Raw genomic sequence first — 21885 nt, forward strand, 5'->3', positions numbered from 1 at the left:
GTAAACGTGTTTTTTATGTTTAATTCATATCCATACAAACTCCTGCCTTTTATCCCTGTTCTGGTTTCAAAAAAACATTTTATTTAAATCAGAATTTATCCTGCTAATTATCTAAAAGTTAAGTGTTTCATTTTCTAGTTTATGCATTTATAAGTTAACCATGCATTTTTTATTTTTGCTGAAACAGAAACAGCGGCTAGGTGTGGATTATTACTTGATTGTTAAATACAGTGCCTTCCACTATTATTGACATGCATTTTAAAGATTTGAATACAAACCCTAAAATAAATGGTTGTTATGGAGACGTAGTAATCCCAAAATAATATTTTCTTTACAGTTTTAAAGTGTTTTATTATTTCTCTGACAGTAGACATGGACAAGCCTAAGTGAATTATTTTGTCCTAGCCACTCCCTACTTTTAAACATCAACACACATCTACCTCACTTTAATTGAATGTCCGCTTCTTTTTCCCATTTTGGAGAAGCTTTAAGGGAAATTGGTCTCTGAGTCACATCATTTTTGTACCCCAGGAAAATGAGTAGTCAAGGGTTGCAAATTAGAAGTTCCTAGACAATCTAATGGCCTTAGTTGTGTTTATTTTACGGTAATTATTGGGGGTAATCATGATTATTTCACTAAATAAATTCGGGTTGAATTCTTCAGTGTGAGACAACAGTCTGTGTTGGAAAAATGTATATAAGTTATCATTGTTTGGTTTAAATCATGTTTATGTCTGATGTTCTACTATAGTTAAGATGATTTCTAATTCCTATGATTGCTTTTTTAGTGTGAAAAAATGTTTGTGGAAGGTTAAAGAATGCGGTCTGGAGTGAATCACTCTCTGGACATGACAAGCTTATACCATATATGGGAATGACTACACTTTTAGGTTGAAATCTCTGTAAGAATTGGCTGAACCAATTCCCGCTTTTTGCTTGTGGAAGGTTAAGGAATGCGGTCTGGAGTGGATCACTCTCTGGACAAGGATTTTCCCTTTGTGAGAAGGAAGTCACTGTTCTGGCAGAGGACTGTCTCACCCTTGCAAGTCAAACTTACTTAGTTCACCTTGTGTCTTATTTTACACTTCTCTGTGTTTATCAGCTTTCTAACTAACATTTTCTTGGTCCTTCGAGCTGGATCGCTAGAAATCTGCCGCCCGGGGCCCTGCGGTGCGTGTGCGGTTTCAGTCTGCGCAGCCTCCAGATCGTCTGGAGAACAAAAATCCTGCACAGTGAATTCTGTGCTGGTAAACCGCCGAATCGACTGAGGGGCACCAGGAGGTGGATCAACGCGTTCCGACAGTGTGAATGAACGCACAGGTAAGGCAGAACCAACCAAGTATATAAAGAGAAATACGCGAGCCGGTATGCTCGTTGTTTAACATAATTGCAGTTTTTCAAGGGCAATAAAAAGAAGGAAGTGTTGCGCAAATAGGGGTCTTGACTTTAAATGGTTCTCGTAATTTCCCTTAAGGAGATTCAAAAGCAGCCGACTCCATAGAAAAATCCGTACTCTAGAAAGAAGTGTTGCGTTAAAATACGGAAAACCTAGTCTAGGTGATTTAGGCCTATAAGTAAGGTAAGGTAAGGTAAGGTAAGGTATAAATATGTATATATATATATATATATATAAGAGTGGAGTCTGAATAATAATAATAAACTAGAGTAAATAGGATAAAAGTATATATAACAAAGCACAAATAATCAAATAAATAATGCTAATATAAATTAATAGAAGTAGAACTCAGTTCTTAACAACAGTTTTTAATAGAAAAAAAAAAAAAAAACTCTTAAAATGGGAACGTGCGTTTGGTAGCAGCCTCCGTTAGAACAAGATGCAAAATTTATGCACTCAAACGATCCAGATACAGTAAAAAGCCTCGCTAAATGGCAGAAAGATTATAATTTTAGAGGAGATCTTTCGGTGCCTGCTTGTACCCATTTGGTACAGAGACTATAACAGAAAATCAAACTTAAAAAAATTTGTTTTTAAATGGCTTGTTGGGGGCTAAATTAGTTGAGTGTAAATATGAAGGGATTACTAGATACCCTAAATGAAAGCCGATATTACATAAATCACTGGGCTGCAAATGTGAGCTATGGGCAGAGCAATGTCTCAACAGGGGGATGATTGGCCTAGTGAACAAATAATTCACTACATATGGATTTAATACTTACTAAAAACGTACTAAAAAAACATTTTGTGCATCTTGTTTGATATGTCTGAAACATAACCCCCAGGGAAATCTTTCCTTGCAAAGGAACAGATGCTATAACAGTGGCAAAGGGGGCTTTGTAAATATATAATACCCACATTTGGAATTCCAAGAAGGATTTATTGTGATAATGGAACACATTTTGTCAACAAAGTCATACAAGAACTTAGTAAATGTATTACGATTGACCTGAAAACACATTGTAGCTATTATCCCCAGAGTGCAGGGTTCATAGAGAGAACAAGACAGTTAAAAGTAAGCTTAGAAAGACAATGGAAGAAACAAAAAGAAATTGGGTTGAATGTTTATATATTAACTTAATATGAGGATAACCCCATCAGCTCAAGGTGGACTTACACCTTTTGAAATAATACATGGCGGACCTTATTAAATCCCTGATCTACAAAAAGACCTGAAAGATCCACAAAAGATGTGACGTTAGCAGACTACAGGAGGAAGATATTACAGTCTAGAGACATGCAAAATGTTAATAATCTGCCAAATGATGTTTCTGAAGCCCTACAGGTTCCTGGTGACCATTAAGAAGGAAACGTATCTGATCCAAAGTGGAAGGGTCCATTCCAAGTGTTATTGACAACTCCTACTGCTGGGAAAATCCAAGAGAGGGCTACTTGGATACACAAAGCACACTGGTGAGCCTGTCAGTCTTTCCACCCACAGGCAAGGGAGTGATAGTCTGACTACAAAGGGGTTGTCACCATCTAGAGAAGGCTTCGTGTCAACGTCAGTGAAGGAACCAACAATCCTTCCTAGCCCTTAGGGGTGAGAGAGAGACTAACAGGTAAATCTAAGGGAAATATGTTGTTGAAATATTTAGTTTTGTTTATCATGTGTGTCCTGATTGTGTTAATAATATGCTAGAAATTTCCACAATCTCATGATCTCCAGAAAGAGGTGGATAAATGAAGATATCCATGGAATGTTTATACAAGATATAAATTACTTGTATGAGACTAACAGCTGGTACCAATATGCAAAAATTGTAACCAAGTCCAGGAATATTTCTGGTTGTTATGTATGTACTGAACTTCCTATCTTTTCCAACCAGCCCAGGTTGACAGCTAGACCAGTACCAGTGCCAAAGGAATGAGTGTTTCATCAGAAATAGTGTTTTTGGTCAGTACCAGTTTCCATGTGGTAATGGGTAATGTAACATTTTACAACTGTGATGTTACAAAGTTTAAACAGTTTAATGTTACAACCCCTGTGCCTCTACTATTATTCTTCCCACCAAGCTGGACCAGGGGGAAAGGTCCATGATCTAAAGGGGATTTATGCAAGAGATGGATTTCACTGGATGTGTGGAACTGCCATTTATTTGCAGTTGTCTCCAAGTTGGAGTGATGTATGTGCACCTGTTTATGTCACTGATCACACTTATGTCATTTCAGTTCAACCTTCCCTGAATAGGAGTAAGAGGTGTGGGGATCAGATGTTCATGAGGAATTCAAGCATAGATCAACAGGAAATAAGATTTTGCTAAGTTTATTTCCATGGTTGTGAGTAGGAAAGAATGTGCTTAGATTAGAAACTATATATTATCAGCTGGGACTGTTTGTTAATGCAACCACAAAAGCTCTTACAGGACTGTCCACAGAAGTCACAGCTCTTCGAACCGTGGTGTTGCAGAACAAGATGGTGTTGGACCTGCTTTACACTTGTCTGTGTTTATCAGCTTTCTAACTCTAATAGTCTGCCACTGCAATAAAAGATGAATTTCATTTACATCTTTATCAGTTCTGCAAATAAAGGTGGAGGCCACGTTCATTCAAACTCTCTTTCCAATGCATTGTTCTATATGATACACACAACTTTCGAATGGGATGTTTGTCAGTCTACATATACATTGGCAAACAGGATGCAGCAAAAACTAAAGATTGTGCAGAGAAATCCATCTATACAGCCTCAGCAGCTTGACACAAAACTGCATGTAACAGGTACCAGATTGAAACAAAGCTTTCCAGTAGAGGGTGCTGTACTCATATTTAAATTACGTGCTTTCACACCACACACATTTGATAATCTCATAAAGCCTCATTATATGCATTATATGACTCAATAGTATATATTTTTCCAAAGCTTTGTAAGTACTTTCAACAGCAATCAATTTGAGGCTATATGAAACTTATGTAAGATAAATGTTTGAATAATTCACCACTAAGATGAACACAGGTAGCTGATTGGTTCATCTTCCAGTCAGTCTGTGACTCCCTTTCTCTCAGGATACAAGTAAAGTTGAACCCTGCAGTCCTGACACAGAGTCAGCAGTGAGAAGCCTCCTATGATCATCATCCAGATCTGTGGATTGTATGCACAGGAACCCTTCTTGTTACTCCGTGGAAGATGAGGACACTATTTTGAAGCAACATAGTGTCAGTTCAGCGCACAAGAGGAGCCACCTGGTCTGTGGTTTTATTTTACATCTAATTCATCCCGTCTGAAGCAACATGCAGCAGCCTGAAACACAGCAGATGAGCCAGCAAACAGCCACAGAAACTCTGGATTCTGCAGGTAAAGTCGTCTTAACTTGGAAAAATAAGCATTCTCCACAATGCTGAGAATGTTCCTTCATCTTCACCTTATCAAGCATGTGCTGGTGTGCTTTCGGTCAGTGTTGCTGTTTGCATGAAAAAAAACCTTTAATTTACCTTTTAGTTTTAGTTTAGATGCAACTTTTAGTTAACAAACTACAATATGATTTATTCACAAAGAAATAAAAAATGACCAGAAAAAACAAGAGCAACTCTTCCTTATACCGGTACTTTCTCTACAGAGGGAAACGTTCTGTTCTAATCTACTCCATTCATTCAACAATCACTTTTATTAGTTGGCTGATTTTAATGAAAGAAAATGGAAATGGAAAAAAGCCGAGACTATATGGTGTTGCACAATAAATCTAGTGCAGCAAATTATTGAATCAGACAGTTAAAGAATCATATGTCAGAGAATACTAAAACAACAGGTGCTTTACTTGCTATTTACACTTTATTAATAGTTTAAATGCATTTTTATAAATGTATTTCCCATTATTTATGTAAAAGTTTTATTTTTACTTTGTACGAAATTCATGTCAGAATCTGGATGTCCAGGTTCTGGATGAATATCACTTTTTATTTTCCTGTTTCATCCTCTCTATCAGGTCTCTACATACGCAGAGGGAAGACAGCTTTGTGGCTGACTGTGTCTCTGCTGGCTTTGGCGTTGGTGGTCCTGACCATCGGTCTCATCTCGGCCACCCGCACCGACAACGTGCCTGTGTCTGGATATTACCCCGGCATCACTGTGAGTGATGGTTACTTTCACAATCCTTCGTTGTTGTTTTTGGAGAAATGTGTCTGGTGGGTTTTTACCTATAAACACAAACGTTTCTGTGCTTTTAGCTCAGTTTTGGAGCATTTCTGGGAATTGTTGCCATCCACCTGGTGGAAAACCGCAGACCCATGGTAAGTTTGTGTATCTGGACGTCATTTTAAATAAACACTGTGAGAGATTTTATTTATTTAATCGGTTTAAGGCTCAAGACCTTTATCTTGACAAAATTGTATTTAAACCTTAAAAATATCAAAAGCATGCAGATATGGTTGCATACGATCAGCACATAGATACGTTAAGTTAGAAATTTATCAATAGTAGCAATAGGAATTTTGTTTTAGTTTTTATGTTCAGGTATGCTTTTGCAATGTTTGCTTAGTCCAATGTTTTACAAAATCTGTCTTTTTCATTGTTTCATTTTGATATTTTATTTTTTCGTGCTGGAAACAAGGTTTTAGGAACCTCAATTGTCTCACCTGTTTTTCCACATTCCTTGACAGTGCTGTTAAATAGTCTTCACCCTTACAGATTTGTTCTGTTGTTGTTTTTTTCTCACACTTAAATGTTTCAGAACACCTTTAAAGATCCCCTGTAAGTACATACAAAATATTCTTGAAAACTGCCATTTTTAAATGAGGATTTTACCTATTTAGGGAAAAATAGACCTTAAAAAAGTCTAGCACAATGTGAAAAGGTATTGGCCTCTAAACCTAATAACTGCTTATGCTACCCTAGGTCTGGCATAAGCAGTCATCAGGTGTTTAAAATAACTGGCAATGAGTCTTTTACATCAGGATTTTCCGCCCACTCTTCTTTACAGAATTGTTTTACTTCAGCCACATTAGGGGGTTTTGGAGCATGAATGGTATGTTTAAGGTAATGGCATATCATATTAATTATATTTAGTTCTGAACTTTGACTAGGCCACTTCAAAACCCTCCTTTATTTGAATCACTCAGATACGCTGGTGTGTTTTGGATCATTTTGCTGCTATGTAACTGAAGGTTATAAACTATTGATTGAACGGACTTTGCCAAAAGCCTTTAGGATTATCATAGCACCTTTTGACAAAATTCAAACTGATCTTTGTGTTCTTTTATGATCAGTAGAGGGTTTTTACCTTAGAACTCCCCCACAGATAGCATTATAGCCCAGTCTCTTTCTTATTGTTGTATTTATGAACTTAACCGAGGCAAGTGAGGCCTGCAGAGCTTAAAATGTGGTTCTGGGTTATTTTGTGACCTCCTGAGTCATCAGTGCATCAGGCATCAAGATCTGACAAACTTTTTCACATAGTGCCAGGTTGGTTTGGTTAGTATTTTTCCTCTCTGTAAAGAAAATCATTATTTGAAAACTGCATCTTGTATTTAGTCAGGTTATCTTTGTCCGATATTAAAATTAGTTTAATAACTCAAGACATTTCAGTGTGACAAAATAGCAAAGACAGAAGAAATCTGTCAGGAGACAAATACTTTTTCACAACGCTGTTGATATTTTTCATCTCTGACAAGCATCCAAGGTTTTATGGTCCACTGCAACTCAGATTCAGTTTTTCTGTTAAGAGATTATAATCTACCGCACAAATAAAATAGGATACAGCAATATCTCTTGATTTTAAGGATGTGACCAAACAAAATCATGCGTTGTGATACAGAAAACTTTACTTTACTTTACTTATGTGCCATGCGATTTCATACTGCACACCAGCCCTTTCTTTGTTTTATGTCAAGGTGAGTTATCGTGGCTTTCTGAGCTTCAGAAGAGTTATCGTCTAAAAACAAGGCCCTGTTCCTGGAAAACAAGACATTTAAAACATAAATTGCAGGATTAAATTGCAGACTTTGCAAATTTGCTAAACTGTTTTGCAGGAAATTGCTCCGTTGTGAGCAAGAGGCAAATCAAATTACTCGATGGCAGCGTAATGAGTTCATGGTCCTTGTGCTCGGGTCAGCATGCGTGACTGGATTTGTGGTCGGGCAAATTTGTCTCTGGACTTCAATGACAAGAGGGAGAATTGCATTAGTATCGGCCAGCTGCTAGGAGAGATCCTTTATTTTAGACAGGAACACAAATAACACCAGATTTCCTCCTTTTACAACAAGGTTATAAAAAATGATTCAGTTCACAACTCCTTAAAAGCAACATCAGAAAAATTACAGCTCAGAAGGTCACCGTGTAAAAGTTTCTATAAAAAATGAAAATTAGAAAGAACACACCGATCCAACTAAACTGGCCCCCAGTATAAGCCAGTTTGTGGCAATAGTCCAGTGACGGTCAAATACATTGCAGCTACAAGACCAATAGCATCCAGGAGGTGTTATGTGACATTTAATTGTCAGTGTCTCAGAATGAAGCTCAGAATGATACCAGGATTGTCTGAAGGGGCCTCCAGTGACTTAGAAACATTTTTCTTAATGTTTAATTTATCCTAATTATTTTAATCCACACATGAAATTCTTCAGTTATTCATGCCTAGCTGTGTTCTTCTATGCTTTTGTATCTTGGATAAAATAAACGACAATAATACACTCAGGCCAAGAAGGACTCCTACAAAGCAGTCCTTGCTGTTTTTCCCTTTAAGAAAAAGATTTAACTGTCAAATCTGTTGAATCTCTTTAAGTAAAAATTATTGATACAGGATGGAAAGGTGATTTGTTTTATTTTTCAAAATCTTATCTTGACTCAGTTTCATAAAATCCAAACAATAATTTGTTATGGTTTCAAGGAGATCAATAAACTCAGAATACCCGACAGGTGTCATAATAATATTCCATGATTATAGTTTTTATCTCTCTTCATATATTTTGTTCATGTTGAGCTATGAAATAAAAATATGAAAAAGTGTTTTGGTGACTTTAAATAAATAAATAGCAGTTTCTCTCCAAATCTATACATTGTAGCAGAGCCTAGTTCCATCTCTCATCCGTCTGCTTCTACAAACCTGACTGTAATTATAAATTACAACATGTCACAAACAGTTTTATTAGAAATTCTCTAGGCATGATAAAGGCGTGATCCCTGTGCCTTTCCACATGGCTGTGGTACATGAGTGTGGGTGCTGTGAATTTTTCATGGAGTGTCCAGGGTGTTGTGTGCCCGCTCAGATCACGTTAGCTTACCTCGTGAGACCGTCTACCATGTGTGACGCAGTCTTCACTGATGCTCGTCCTGTTGCCGTCCGCACACATTGGGTCGAGTCTGTCTGATGTGTCGTTTATCAAAGATAAAGTCAGGTTTTCTGTTTGAGTTCTGACTCTCTTAGGTTTTATGTTGTCTGTTTGTTGTTTAGATGTGTGAACAAAGAAAACAAGCGGCAGCGTCTTGGCTGCCTCTCAGGCATCACTCCCCCACTTCTGTGCTTTAAACTTTAATAGTGTGATTGCTGCCACACTAACACTGGTCTACTGTGTCTCTTCTGAGGCACGATGTTCGCTCCCACATAGGTGTCTAATTCTTCTGTCCTGCATCCGATGCCATGGCGGTAACACGAGAGCCGGTTGGCACAGCAGAAAGGAACAACTATCCTTAGCACAATGTTTTGGATACCTGAGAGCCCCTAAGGCCGGTCTCGTTTCCTGAATCGGCCAACCCTTTTTGTACTCTGACCTCATAAAGCAGCAGATGGAGGTGTTGGTATGGACTGAAATGGAAAGAAGAAGAGAAGTAATTAGTTTATTTTCACCGGCCAAACATACATTTCCTGCTTCCCTGGAGAATTTAATGAACAATATAAAACAAACCAAAGTATCAATGCTGTTTATTTATATTGGAGTTTTACAGGTGATGCTGACCGACTAATTCAGCTGCAAGGTGAAACTAAATATACACAATAAATAGCAGTACAAAAGCCATCCCACAACACAAGCTTTAAATATAAATAGAAAATAAAAATGTAATCAATAAACCTGGTAAATGTGTTGAAAAGTCTATGCACCTCTGGTGAAATTCCTGGTTTCTGTTATGTAAAGAAATGAAACCTTTTCAGATCTTTTTTCACCTTCAACTGAGCAATATAACTCTGTAAAACACCAAAATCTGTCAGATGACAAGAAGATATCCTGTGCACAGCCTTCTTCAGATCACTCCACAGATTCAGGGCTGAGCACACACTGGGTCAAACCAGATCTTTAATCTTCTTCTGTGAAGCCATGTTTTGTTGGTTGTGATGTGCTTTTCTTCTAACAAAGGTTTGTACCAACACACACACTAGTAATTAAAGTCCATCCTCCTTGAAATAGGGCTCATGTCCTGCTGAAGAAAAACTTCTCCATAGCATGAAAATGCCACCACCATGCTTCACTGTGGGTGTGGTATGTTTTGGTGATGTGTGTTTTCTTTTCTTTTCAAATTATGGCCATAAGTCCAACCGTTAATTACACCATTACACATTTTCCCACATGGTTTTGGGAAACTTCATATGTGTTTTTGCAGACTTGAAATGTTTTTCTCCATGAGAACAGGCTCACAACCTTAAATAAAAGGATAAAGACAGTTGTTATCCACATGCTGTCAGACTACTGAACTCTGGACAATAATACTGCACTAAACCACATTTGTGACACTTTATTAGCTTAATGCTGCTGCACGATGTGTACTTTTTTATTGTACACCGTTAGGGCTTTTGTTTTTATAGTGAGTTGGACGGTTCTTCTTATCCCAAGCATTTCATTGCATTGTTGACTGTGTGTTAACCTGCATATGACAAATAAACCATATCAATGCCACATCTGAGCTGTTTGTTTTGTGAGCAGTTTGTCATGTGTGCTGCTGTTCCAAAATGCACAGCTTTCTCAAGATGATTAACAACTTTTGCAAGGGAACACAAAGGTATTGCATGGTAACGCAAAAAGTATTGCGAGTGAACGCAAAAGTATTGCGTGGGGATGCAAAAGAAAAACATTCCCCCATGTCCCCTCGCGGGCTCCATACGGTAGTCCACTTTTTGGCAATGTCAGAGTTATTTTCTCCACCTGATGACTTCACCGTGTTCTATATCCGATTGCCCTGGAAATTCTTAGGTATCTTTATCCTGACTGATACTTTTTGATGAGGAGATCCCTGTGATGCATTGGAAGCCCTCTGCAGAACATGGCTTTAGCTGTAAAATCCTTAGAATTAAATGCCTGCACAAACTTACTAAAACACCTGAACTTTGTGTGGGCTTGACCAGAGACACTTTAAATGATGGCATGTGTATACTGGCTCCTATTTAACAAGAGTTTAAATAGGGTGGTTAGTTTTGAACACAGCAGTATTCCAGGTTTTAAGATGTTGTTTGAGAGTTTTAAGATTACAGTTTGTTGGTTTTTTAATGGACTTGTGCAGGGTATTGGTCACATTAAATGTAAAAAAAAAAGTTCTGAAGTGATTTTCTAACAATTTTCTAATAAATCTATATTTTTCCTTTTAAATTCTTATTTCTAAGATGGCTGTAGATAAAATGCAGTAGGAGACATTTTTTCTTTAAAAAAAAAGATTAGTTCAGTTATAACGTCCATCTTTGAAAGTCAAAATGTTTCGTTGAGGTTTGAGAACATTTAGATATAAAGATCTCTTAACTCTGACAAACTGCCCTGATATCATCATTCACATTTCTATATGCCGATGGGTCGGTATTACAGGAACCGGCTCAGACAGCAGTCAGCTATATTTGCAGAGTAAAGCTTTAATGTCTTAATTTCTTGTACTCTGCCAAATATATTTTTTTGGAAAATCCTATAGAAGCTTCTTGGACTGTGCAGCCTTTCCTGTAAAAGTAAGATGAAGATGAAAAACTGTCTCTCTGTCTGGTCATGAGAGCCACTTTGATAACAAGCCTCACTGCCCTGATGCTCTTTGATTTGGTTTCGTTATGACTAAACGCTTCATGTAGCTCACGTTCTCTCCTACAGCAGCATCTCCTTTAGCTACTGCCCATATCTCCCACACTGCAGTCTTCGTGGTCACCTTACAGTTGAGAGAGTTGAACCTTTAAAGGGCCATATTTCACCGACATACCCAGCTGTGGTCACAATTGGACAATCGCTGATCAACCAGCAGAGGAAGACCTTGCAGCGGTCAGCACCTTTAGTTACATAAACTAATAGTTATCTTTACAGAGGCCATAAAATTCCTCTTTGTGTCTTTATCTGTTTGCCATTAATGTCCTTTCCTTAAAGTTGTAGCAAAGTGTATATTTGTCCACGTTTGAACTTCCTTACTTGTTTTTTGTAGATGGCTCTCATCACGGACCACATGTTTCTATAGTTCAAAAGACTGATGTGAATATGTTTTCCATGGGAAGGTCATTGATACGGACCATGGAGCCTCTCTGTCTTTGTTGTTAATAGCCAAAAGCTTCTTTGTTACTAACATTGTAGTCCAAATGTTATGAAGGTGAAAAGGTTTATAAAGTAGTCTGACAACCTGTTTGTTGAAAACTAACCTTTTTCTCATCAAAGTGGATCATCTTCTGCAGGTGATTAATTAACTGCTCATAATTTCAACCGTTTGAGATGCTGTGGCATTGCATTAAACAGACCCTTCATAACCTTCCAATGTGCCTGAATCTAAACTCTTTTAAACAGGAAGTTGGGCTGGATTTACTCCTTAACAATGTAAAACACAGACTCAGATTATAGCAATTTTTTTTTTTTTATTTATTAATGTTATGTTTGTCTGATTTTAAAATTATTTTATTTTATAGTGTGACAAAAACAGAAAGAGAAGAAATTTATAATGGGGAAATACTTTTTCAACAGCATTGTATATAACTTTTACATAAAGTTTGAAAAGTTACTTTAAGATGAAGTAGACTGAACTTCTAAGAGTAGATTAACCATCTACATGTGTGTGTGTGTGTCATTTCTACTAGAGCGTTGGGGGTTTAAACAGCAAAGATGTTTTATGTGCTGGCAGCTGTTGCCAAGGCAATCTGAAGTAATGCAGTTGTCAGGCTCTATTGTCTCAGCTGCTGGCTTCATCTCCCACTTGCAGCCCATAAAGTGGAGTCATTTGAACCGCTAATGAAGTGGAGAGTCTGGACCAGTGGCAGATAAAGCCAGCCAGAAAGAGCTCATTTCCTCAGCCTGGTTCTTTATTCACATCTCTGAGGAAAATGTATTTGAGAAATCGTGATAAAATGATGCCTTTCACATTTCCTGCTCATTTTCAACCAGGTCAGTTTGCTTGACAGCATTTGCACCATTTCACAAATTAGAATTGTTTATATTTGATACAAACTAAAACAAAAACATAAACAGGAATTTTGTTTGGAGTTTTATACTATTTGTGTTTTTATTTCTTTTCTCTCTGCAAAGAGGAGAAATAAGGTAGCAGTAAATGACGATTTGTGTATCTGTCTGCAAATGTCAGTGAGAGTAAAAAGGTGCTGCATCAAAGGTTGAAATGTAAAATTTGTAATTCTAGATGACATTTTTCAGAATTACAAAATATTGTTTGCCAGGAAATGTGCTCACATTGACCGTTATTACGCCAATTTTGAATAGTTTTAGAAGTTAATTGTTTTTCTGCAGGATCATAACTCACCTTAAATTTGTTGATTATTTTGAACTTGAACAAAGAAATCAGATCCTGATGCCACTTTGGGGACATTTTATATGTTAAGCCATTATGGTGACATTGAAAGTAAAAAAGAGTAACACCCAAAACACCTCAGCTGACTCCCTTCCATGATGAGGAGCTGAGGCTCCACTTTGAGCTCCGCCCAGATGATGGGGCTCCTCCACCTATGTAGAAAGGTGACCCTATCCACTCTATGGAGGAAACACATTTCAGCTGCTTGTATCTGAGATCTCGTTCTTTCGGTCATTATCCATATTGTATGACCACAAGTGAGGATAAGAATATAGGCAAGACCAATACATTGATAACTTCGCTTTTTGGCTAGGCTCTTTCTTCACTATAATCGACCGGAGCATTTGCATTACTGCTGATGTGACCCCAATGTGGCATTCCATCTCCCGCTCCATCCTGCTGTGATTTGTCAGTAAGACCTTACCAGGAGCCGAAGCCCTAGACAACATAGCCCTCAGGATCATAGAGGAGCTCAAACCCCTCCACTTTGTCACATTGGCAATTTTACATAGCAATTTTTTTAATTTGAAACTTTGACATTTTGTGGCTATACACGTTGGTTCAGAACACATTAAGTGCATACAATGTATTAGTTTCAATTATATCATTGGCTAACATGGTCTGCAGTCAAAATAATCCCATATTTGTAAGTAAATAAGGTGTGATGGTTTATAAAATAGCGTGTGCATGAAGTTCAATGAAGTTTGTGAGAGTGGACTTGTTTTACAATTACAGAAGCCTGCTTGGGTCCAGGCCCTGCCCTGACCAGATGTTAGCGTGACTCTGCATTGAGAGTTTCTCCTAGATTCTCCATGCTGAGGTTGTTCTGGCAGCTGTTTCCTACTGACAACTACTTCACAGAACAGCACTTCTCTTTTTACCTCTGTACTGTTTCACAAACTCACACATAAAATCCAACTGTTGTGATGACTTAACGAGCAGCACGAAACAGAAAAAAAACCTGCGTGTGTGTAAAGCTGGAATAAGCTGTAACAAGATTAAAGTGAGCTGTACTACGATATCTTTATTACCTGGAGGATTAATAGCATGCAGTGACATTACTAAATCAAACTGTTTTAGGTGACCTTAAGCAATTAACAATGATAAAATGTCACAAGTCAAAAAGCAAATGTCTATTATTACATTTTACATTTAGAATTTTTCATAATATTCCTTGTTTTAGCCTACATTAAGAAAGCTAATTTTTTTCTGCCTTGCACTTATTACCAATAGATGTGGGAAAAAAATGTTAAATTCAGAGAATGGAAGGTTTCTGACAGATTTAAAGTCTGTTTTAAGTTTTAAACGATCTTTGCGCAGTTCACCTTCAAAAACAAGCCAACTAGTCCGATAATCTAAATGAAATACATCTTGACGAACACCAGAGTTACTAATCAGGAAAATTACAAAATGGGGCCAACGTTTTGATTAAAAAAATGTTTCGTACTGAAGCTTTGGTCCGGTGGGGCAATTTAAGCGTCTGTGACTGATGCTGATTAGTACATTTTATGATCAGACATCTGTGATCTGCCAGATGTGTCTGTAGGGCTGAGAGTGTGAAATCACAAAGACGATCGTGCCTTAAAGTGTAAAAGACCTGAGTGGATATGTGACTAAGGTCACTTTATTTAAAAAAAGAAAAAGCTCAAGTTAGAGGTTATTGATCAGTGATCGGAAACAGAGAACAATCTGGATTTGTGTGTGTGGCAGATAGAGGGAATTAGATTGACCTTACGGCCACCTAAAGACCGTCCTTTTGTGCTGCACACTGAATCCGGCTTGTAAATCAGCCATGATGCTCCAACGTGTTGGCAGAGGAAGGAGCCATACATTTCCTTTATCATCCTGCAGCCCAGACCCTGCAGACAACCAATCAGGACAAACACCACTGGGGATGTAAAGATTACCTGTATGTGAGTGTGTGTGTGTGTGTGTGTTGGTGTGTGTGTTGGTGCTATGGTGAAATGCCAACTTTGACTTTAAGCATTGAGTGATGATTGATCTGAAAATAGACTCATAATCAAGTAAATTAAACTGATGTTGTGAATAGAATTTGAAGTTTAATTATGCTTTAAACAAACAATTTAAAGTTATTTGTACATTGCATTCTAAAATTATTTTCAAATTAAGTAATACATACATTTGTGTGTGTTCACATCAATAAATGTACTAATAAGGTTACCAAACCGTATCCTCTGGCTGTCAGGGCAAAGATCACAAAATAAAAGCTGCATAACTAATTTTAGAGCTCTACGGGGTTTTGTTTTGTTTACAGATTTTCATGAATCATTTTTTCTCATTTCCTTCTGCTCTCTTTTAGCTTGTGGCAGCAATAATCTTCATCAGTATTGGAGTCATTGCAGCGTTCTTCTGTGCCATTGTGGATGGGATCATTGCTTCGGAGTTTATTGTAAGTATTGCACAGATTTCTCCTGAAAAGACATAAATCTGAATGATTTAAATCATCATTTTGTCCAGAAAACAAAAATCAGACAAGTGTTCACAGACCAAACCTCATGCCAAATTAGGCAGGTTTTTATGCTCAATTGCAGGTCAAGACTCACACAGACACCCTGATTGGATTAGGAAATCTGAAGACCATATCAGATGTCCTGATCTAAGCTCAACCTGTAGGAGGGGCTGTTAAAGCTTTAACCTGATTGAAGTGTCATAAAATGAATAAAATCCCCAAATAATTTCTGTTAATTAGGAGGTATCAGGAAGGGAAAACTTATGAATGCACAAAGTAAATGATAATATGTGTATTTTACCCCAGAATATTTCTAGAAAAAGAAAGAAACACCTAATATGCTCATCATAGTGTCCCTTCTGGACAACACAGGCTCCTGCTTCTAATCACATCCTAAAAGCTGCACTGAGCTCCTGATATTGATCACCAATATTATCTGGTCTCCGCAGATATATGTATTTGGTTCTCATGCAGTAAAAGTCATATCTATTGCACATTCAGGCCTTGGAAAGTAAAATGAATTTTATTACCTTTGGTGCTGCATAAAGTGCAGCGAAGAATAATGGGGTGGCTTTTGCAGACTGATGCAGTGGGCAGAAATGAGCAGATGGATGTGGTAAACCTTCACAGCTTCAGTGACACACAGATGCAGAGTTTCAGTACAAACGCACATCGCTGAATACATTTTTCATGTAAACTCACTACAAAGAAAATGCTGTGATTTTGCAAAATGTGTTTTACACCAGCAGCTTATTACTTCAAATCTTTTACTGTTTCAGGACATAAGACCCTTGCAGGAGGACATGTGTGACTATCACAGCAGTGGATCGGGATACGCCTATGATAACTACCATAATGAGGTTTATTCTCTTATATTTATTCATGCAATACTTCTATCAAAAAAATTAACAGAAGCGGCAATCATTTTTGGTGCTTCACTGAACGTTTTATAAAGCATACAGGGACATCTAGTGGCAGAAACGTGTTACTATATGATGAAATTCTGGTACTGAGCTTGGTTTTAGTGTTCCACCCCAAGATTACAGTTTGTTTCCATCTTGCCAACCCTGTGAAAACGTTATACAGGTGACGCTGCTTTTGTAAATGATTTACACACGTAACCTTTGCACTTCTTTTTTTTTACTATTTGTCTAAATTCAAACCATTTTTACCCTGTTGAACTTATCAGTAATTCTTCCTGCAGGTGACGTGCCGCTCATTCAGCAAAGCCTGCAAGATGAAGGTTAGGAGCAACACCTGCTTCTGCTGCTACCTTTATAACTGTGAGAGGTGAGTCAACCAGGCTTTAAACAAGCAATACATTTTGAAACTAACATTGAATGTGAGTTTAAAATTGACTGAGAACAGTGGCAGATTTCATGTATGGGACGTGGCTCACTGCCCAGGGTGTCAAAGGCCGGGGAGAGGAATGAGCGCCTGAAAAAAATATCTATCTGTTGGGTCCCAAGAGGCCATTCTGTTTGGGCATTAGAGTACGACTACCACAGATATCAAGAAATGAATTTACTGGGAGTACTGCTGGGAAAACAAATCACAACAAATTTACAACAAAGGGGAGTTTTTATTTTAATTCAAGACTTGAAAAATAATTTATATATTTTTTAACGGTGTTAAATTGGTCAATGAAAAACGTCCGTCATCATTTTTGTCAACATCACTGATAAAAATGTAGCAAAAACAGAATAAAAATTCATCCAGAATGAAAATTTTGAAGGGAGAGAAAATCTAATTAGGTCTAATTTTTTGCAAAGTGGAAAGGCTAGAGAAAAATAACCAATGAGACCTAATCTTCCTGAGCAATACAAAGCAAATTAAATGATTATATAACATGATGTTTAGGAGAAGCATCATGTTAATATTTCAGATATACATTTATTGTTCAGGATGAGCAGGCCCAATGACTATATTGTATTACACTGTTTTCAAATCTGACAATTTTAAGTTTACCATAATAACATAGTATAAACGTATAATATTACTATTGGAATATGAACTGAGAAGAGGGGGGTTTTTAAGGTTTAATCAAAGATTAAAAGTTCAATAGATGGTTTACAATAAAATTTGTTTCAGCAGGATTTTTTTTTTTTTAATATAATTTATGTTAGAATCTCAGCACTATACAATACATTATATAGCAAACAGGTGAATTCAGATTTTGACTGAATTACCAAAGTCTGAATGACCCTGTCACTGTTTTGGGTTTTGCTTATCCTGCCAGGTTAAGAAGGTTAAGATGCCTCCAGATCATAACAGCCAAATTTAAAACACTAAAAGTTCTTCCTCATGGCTCACAGATGCCCTGTTCCTGTTCCAGCACAGAGTACCAAAGCCATTACTACGAGTTCACAGGGGTTGGCAGCTGCTGGGATGTGATCCACCTGCACCGGTTGCTGTGGGCCTCGGTGGTGCTGAACGTGGTCGCCTTGTTCCTGGGCATCATCGATGCCGCCGTCCTCGGAGCGTACAAGGACATGGTGAGCAAGAGACCCAGGAGAATTATAACAAAAACAAGAGTTCTTTGAAGGGTAAAAGCCACAGAAATCCTAAAAAAAAAACATGTAAAAGGCAGTTTGAGACCTAGATGAAATAAATGTGTGTAATATCACATGTGGCTGGCACAGATGTTGCCGTTTAATATAATCCCCGGGTCTTTAACTGCCTGCAGACTTTAAAGAAGAAATATAGACATCTGTTTTACTACAATATATGATCATTGCATGGCTAATATATTATTTTAACAAGCTGTCACGTGTCTCTTGGAAAACTGAACTGCCTGAAATAATGCCTAGTTTAACAAATCTTTACTTTTGTAGAGTAAAAGTAAAGGTTTTAAAAGTGCTCTTAGCTCATCTTCTGTCTGACCCTTGTACTTGATCATGACACCATACTGTACAGTGTGTGTTTAAGAAAAATAAAGAAAGTGGACAAGAGGAGCACCCAAGAAGGATTGTCAGACCTAAAAATGATCAAGACAGAAAAACAGTAGCTAAAAGTTCACGGCTGTATTTGGACTCAGTTTTTATGCCTGAACGATTCATAGACCATAGTTTAGTAGTTTAGCAAAAACAAACCATTCCTCTGTAAATGACTGGGCTAGTCAGAAAAGCAGCTAATTTCCACAGAAAACTTTAAAAAACCATAAGAAAGAACAGAAAACTACAAATTTACACAGCTTCAGAAGAGTGCACAATAATCTGACTCACCAGAAATAAAATATGTCCCAAACTGCTTTTATAGTTTCAATGATTATGACTTACGTGTAATGAAAAAAGAAACAAAATTTGTAGAAAATAAAGTATTGTATAACACCAAAAACTGAAATGTAAGCCTTGTTTAATGTAGATCCATGTACTGTACAGCATATGTACTCGGTACTTATTTGGGGCTAATTTTGTATGATTTACTGCATTATAGCGGCATGGTATGGAGGTGATCAGCCTGTGTTAAGGAAGCTCAGGTTGCTTTAATGACGACTTTCAGGTCATCTGCATCGTTACCTGTGGTTTTTCTCCAATGTCAAGTCATAACATTGATTTTTTGTTTAAAAACGTTTCTTATTGATCATATGTAATAATAATTTTCTGAGAAACAGAATTTTGGGTTTTAATTATCTGGAAGTCATAGTCATCAAAGTCCAAACAGAAATAAACCATTTTATTACTCTGTGCGTAGGTATTCTTTATAATAAATGAATTTTACTTTTAAATTAAGTTTGTTTTGTTTGTTTTTTTGAAAATAGACAGGAAGTTTAAAAAAAAAAAAGTCCCCTCAAATCTTTAAAAGCCTGAAGAACTATTGAAAAATACCACTTTAAAAGCTTAACTATGAATATAATTTTTATCTTGCTTTATATATGCTTCTAAACCTTCTTCAGTGGTACCTACTTCTAAGACTGTAACAAGTTTTTTGTTTTTTTTTTCCTGCAGCAGAAGCCCACTCCTCAGGTTGCTCCGAGTGCTGCGCCACACATCCTGTACAACCCGACTCAGCACATGCTCTCCTACACGGGCTTCTGTCCCCCAGGACAGGCTCTGCCCGCCTACCCAAACTATCCTATTCCCATGCAGGTACCAATGCATAACCATTAGGAATGAGAAGTTTTTTGTTGTTCTGGTGTTCCTCTGCCATATGAAAGGTAGAAACAGAACAGTAAGTCTGTTTGATGCTTTAAAGTGGAATATTTTGTTGAAAGGCTGATCTTAATTGACATTTATTAGGCCACACTACAAAGACCAAACAAATGAAAAGCATATTTCCCCTAAAAATACCAGATAACTTTGGGGATTACACTCTGTTATTCCTCTCCTCCCCCCTACAGCATACCAGCAGCTACCAGGCACCTGCTACTCCCCAGATGATCCCTGAAGGAGGCTCTGGCGTCTGCCCCTCTGAGGAGAGCCAGAACCAGCAGCCCACCCAGGTTCCCACACAGCCACAGCCTCAGGGAGCCACCCAGGACCCAGGAGGCTACATGCTGACTCCCAACGCTCCCATCCTGTACGGATCCTCCTACAGCCCCTTCGAGAAGCCCCCGCCGTATGCCTGCTGAAGCGAAGTGGGGGAGGCAGAGTTGCAGAAGGATGTCTTCACCTGGTTCAGGCTGAATGTAGCACAAGACCTTTTGTAGGCTGACTTTGTAGAGAGATAACTCACTGCATTTCAGTTCTGTGTTTGCTGTTGTGGGTTTTAACTGAGCTCAGACACAGATTGATAGACGTAGAATATCTTTATGTAGAAACAAATTATTTCCAGTGGTGTTCTTTGAGGAAATCTGCTTATTCATCTTTTTGTGGCGTTAGATTATGATTGGTCACCCATTTATCAGCTTGGTATACTGATACAAGAATACACACTCATCCCTGCAGTTGGTTTAGATCAGCCAAAACATGGAGAAAACCCAAACATGTAAAAGAAGAGGAAGCAAACTCCTCAGAAAGGCTCAAGCTGACACTAAAATATGGGATTTTATTTATGAAAGAATGCAGCAAATCACATTCCTATTATGACCATATCCTCTCACTTCCCTCTTAATTTAAAATTAGTCAGGCTCTGAGAATGCACCTTTAAAACAAAGCACAGCGTTAAAATATCAAAAGCACCACTTTTGTTCACTAAGATATAAAAGAAGTGAAGCGTTTTTTTATGTTTTTTAGTTTAAATTGAAGACAGAAATCCAAATAAAAGGCTGTGGGGGTCCAGATCATATCTGCTAGCCAGCATCCTGTGCTAATAAAATTATTACAACAGCTTTAAGGCGAGTAAGCAAATTTCCAGTAGCGTTAACTTGTTTATGTCTAGAGTTAAGGGTTAGAGTCTAGGTTCCTGATAGAACCTCATAATTTACTGGATTATAGAACTGATCTGGTCTATCGCATGTAGATAAAACATGTGGAGATATCTATATTAAATTAAAAGGGCTTTCTTGAAATGTGAAATTAAGATTAGATGATGTTCATGTTACTCTTTATTTATGTTTGTGTTTATTATTAAATGTGCACTTAGTCAATATAATGTATACATTATTGATGATGTGTGTAAAATGTTGGGATTATCTGCTGCTATGCAACTTGTACTGTTTTAACCTCAGACCTATACATATGTGTGGTAAGGGCTTTGAAAAAGATCAAATTCTAGATTTTGGAAAATACACCCGTTTTCTGGTTTCAATCAAGCTACGTTCGTGCTAGAACGGTGCATAGGGTGACATCTAAAGTAAAAGAATTAGGCATGTCCCTAAAACAGTTTTACTAGAGAACAAGTGGAAAGGAGATGCGATAACCATACGTAAACACATTCCCAGAGTGTTAAACAATCTGCCGTCCTGTAAGGAAAATATGTGTATTTCCCAGAAATGTCTTTTTTTTTTTCCCTTTGGAGTATCAGCAGGACTACTGTGAGTCAAACAGCTACTAGATGACTCCTGTTTAGTTTCAGCAGCTGTACGTTTAAAAAAAAAAAAAGAGAATAGAAATAATCATGTTGAAGTAAAAAGCAATAAATATGGTTCTGCAACTCATTCTGCTACAGCTTGTTCTTTTTCAGACTGGATCAGCAGCTTCAGGCAGCTGATGTCTACATTTTCTTATCGTTAAAACCCAGACTGTAGAAATGTTTTCTCGTCTTGCTGCTGTTTATCCACCGGTGCACTAAATCTGAAGGGCCACAACAGTCTGGTGCACAAACACACTTTAAACAAACATGTTTCTCAACTGCATCTTAAATGTTTAGTGTAGTCGAAACTCAAAGTTCACTCTATTATTTGCTCTGTTT

At 37.5% G+C, this 21885-nt stretch overlaps 1 protein-coding gene across 2 annotated transcripts; it reads left to right on the top strand.

The window, feature by feature from the left end:
- The first annotated feature begins 4477 nt into the window (after positions 1 to 4477).
- LOC124867251 (transmembrane protein 255B) lies at positions 4478 to 21631 on the top strand. Of its 2 annotated transcripts, none has more exons than XM_047363608.1 (9): positions 4478 to 4748; positions 5377 to 5519; positions 5618 to 5680; positions 15445 to 15534; positions 16374 to 16454; positions 16799 to 16884; positions 17930 to 18089; positions 19542 to 19682; positions 19934 to 21631. In XM_047363608.1, exons 1-9 carry the CDS (start codon positions 4685 to 4687, stop codon positions 20162 to 20164), a joined length of 1059 nt encoding a protein of 352 aa, XP_047219564.1. In that variant the 5' UTR covers positions 4478 to 4684; the 3' UTR covers positions 20165 to 21631. The 2 variants fall into 2 exon arrangements, with proteins under 2 accessions (XP_047219564.1, XP_047219565.1); XM_047363609.1 differs by having other exon boundaries at positions 19545 to 19682.
- Positions 21632 to 21885: the final 254 nt, after the last annotated feature.

Source organism: Girardinichthys multiradiatus, chromosome 4 (assembly GCF_021462225.1).
Source record: "Girardinichthys multiradiatus isolate DD_20200921_A chromosome 4, DD_fGirMul_XY1, whole genome shotgun sequence".
Lineage (NCBI taxonomy): Eukaryota > Metazoa > Chordata > Actinopteri > Cyprinodontiformes > Goodeidae > Girardinichthys > Girardinichthys multiradiatus.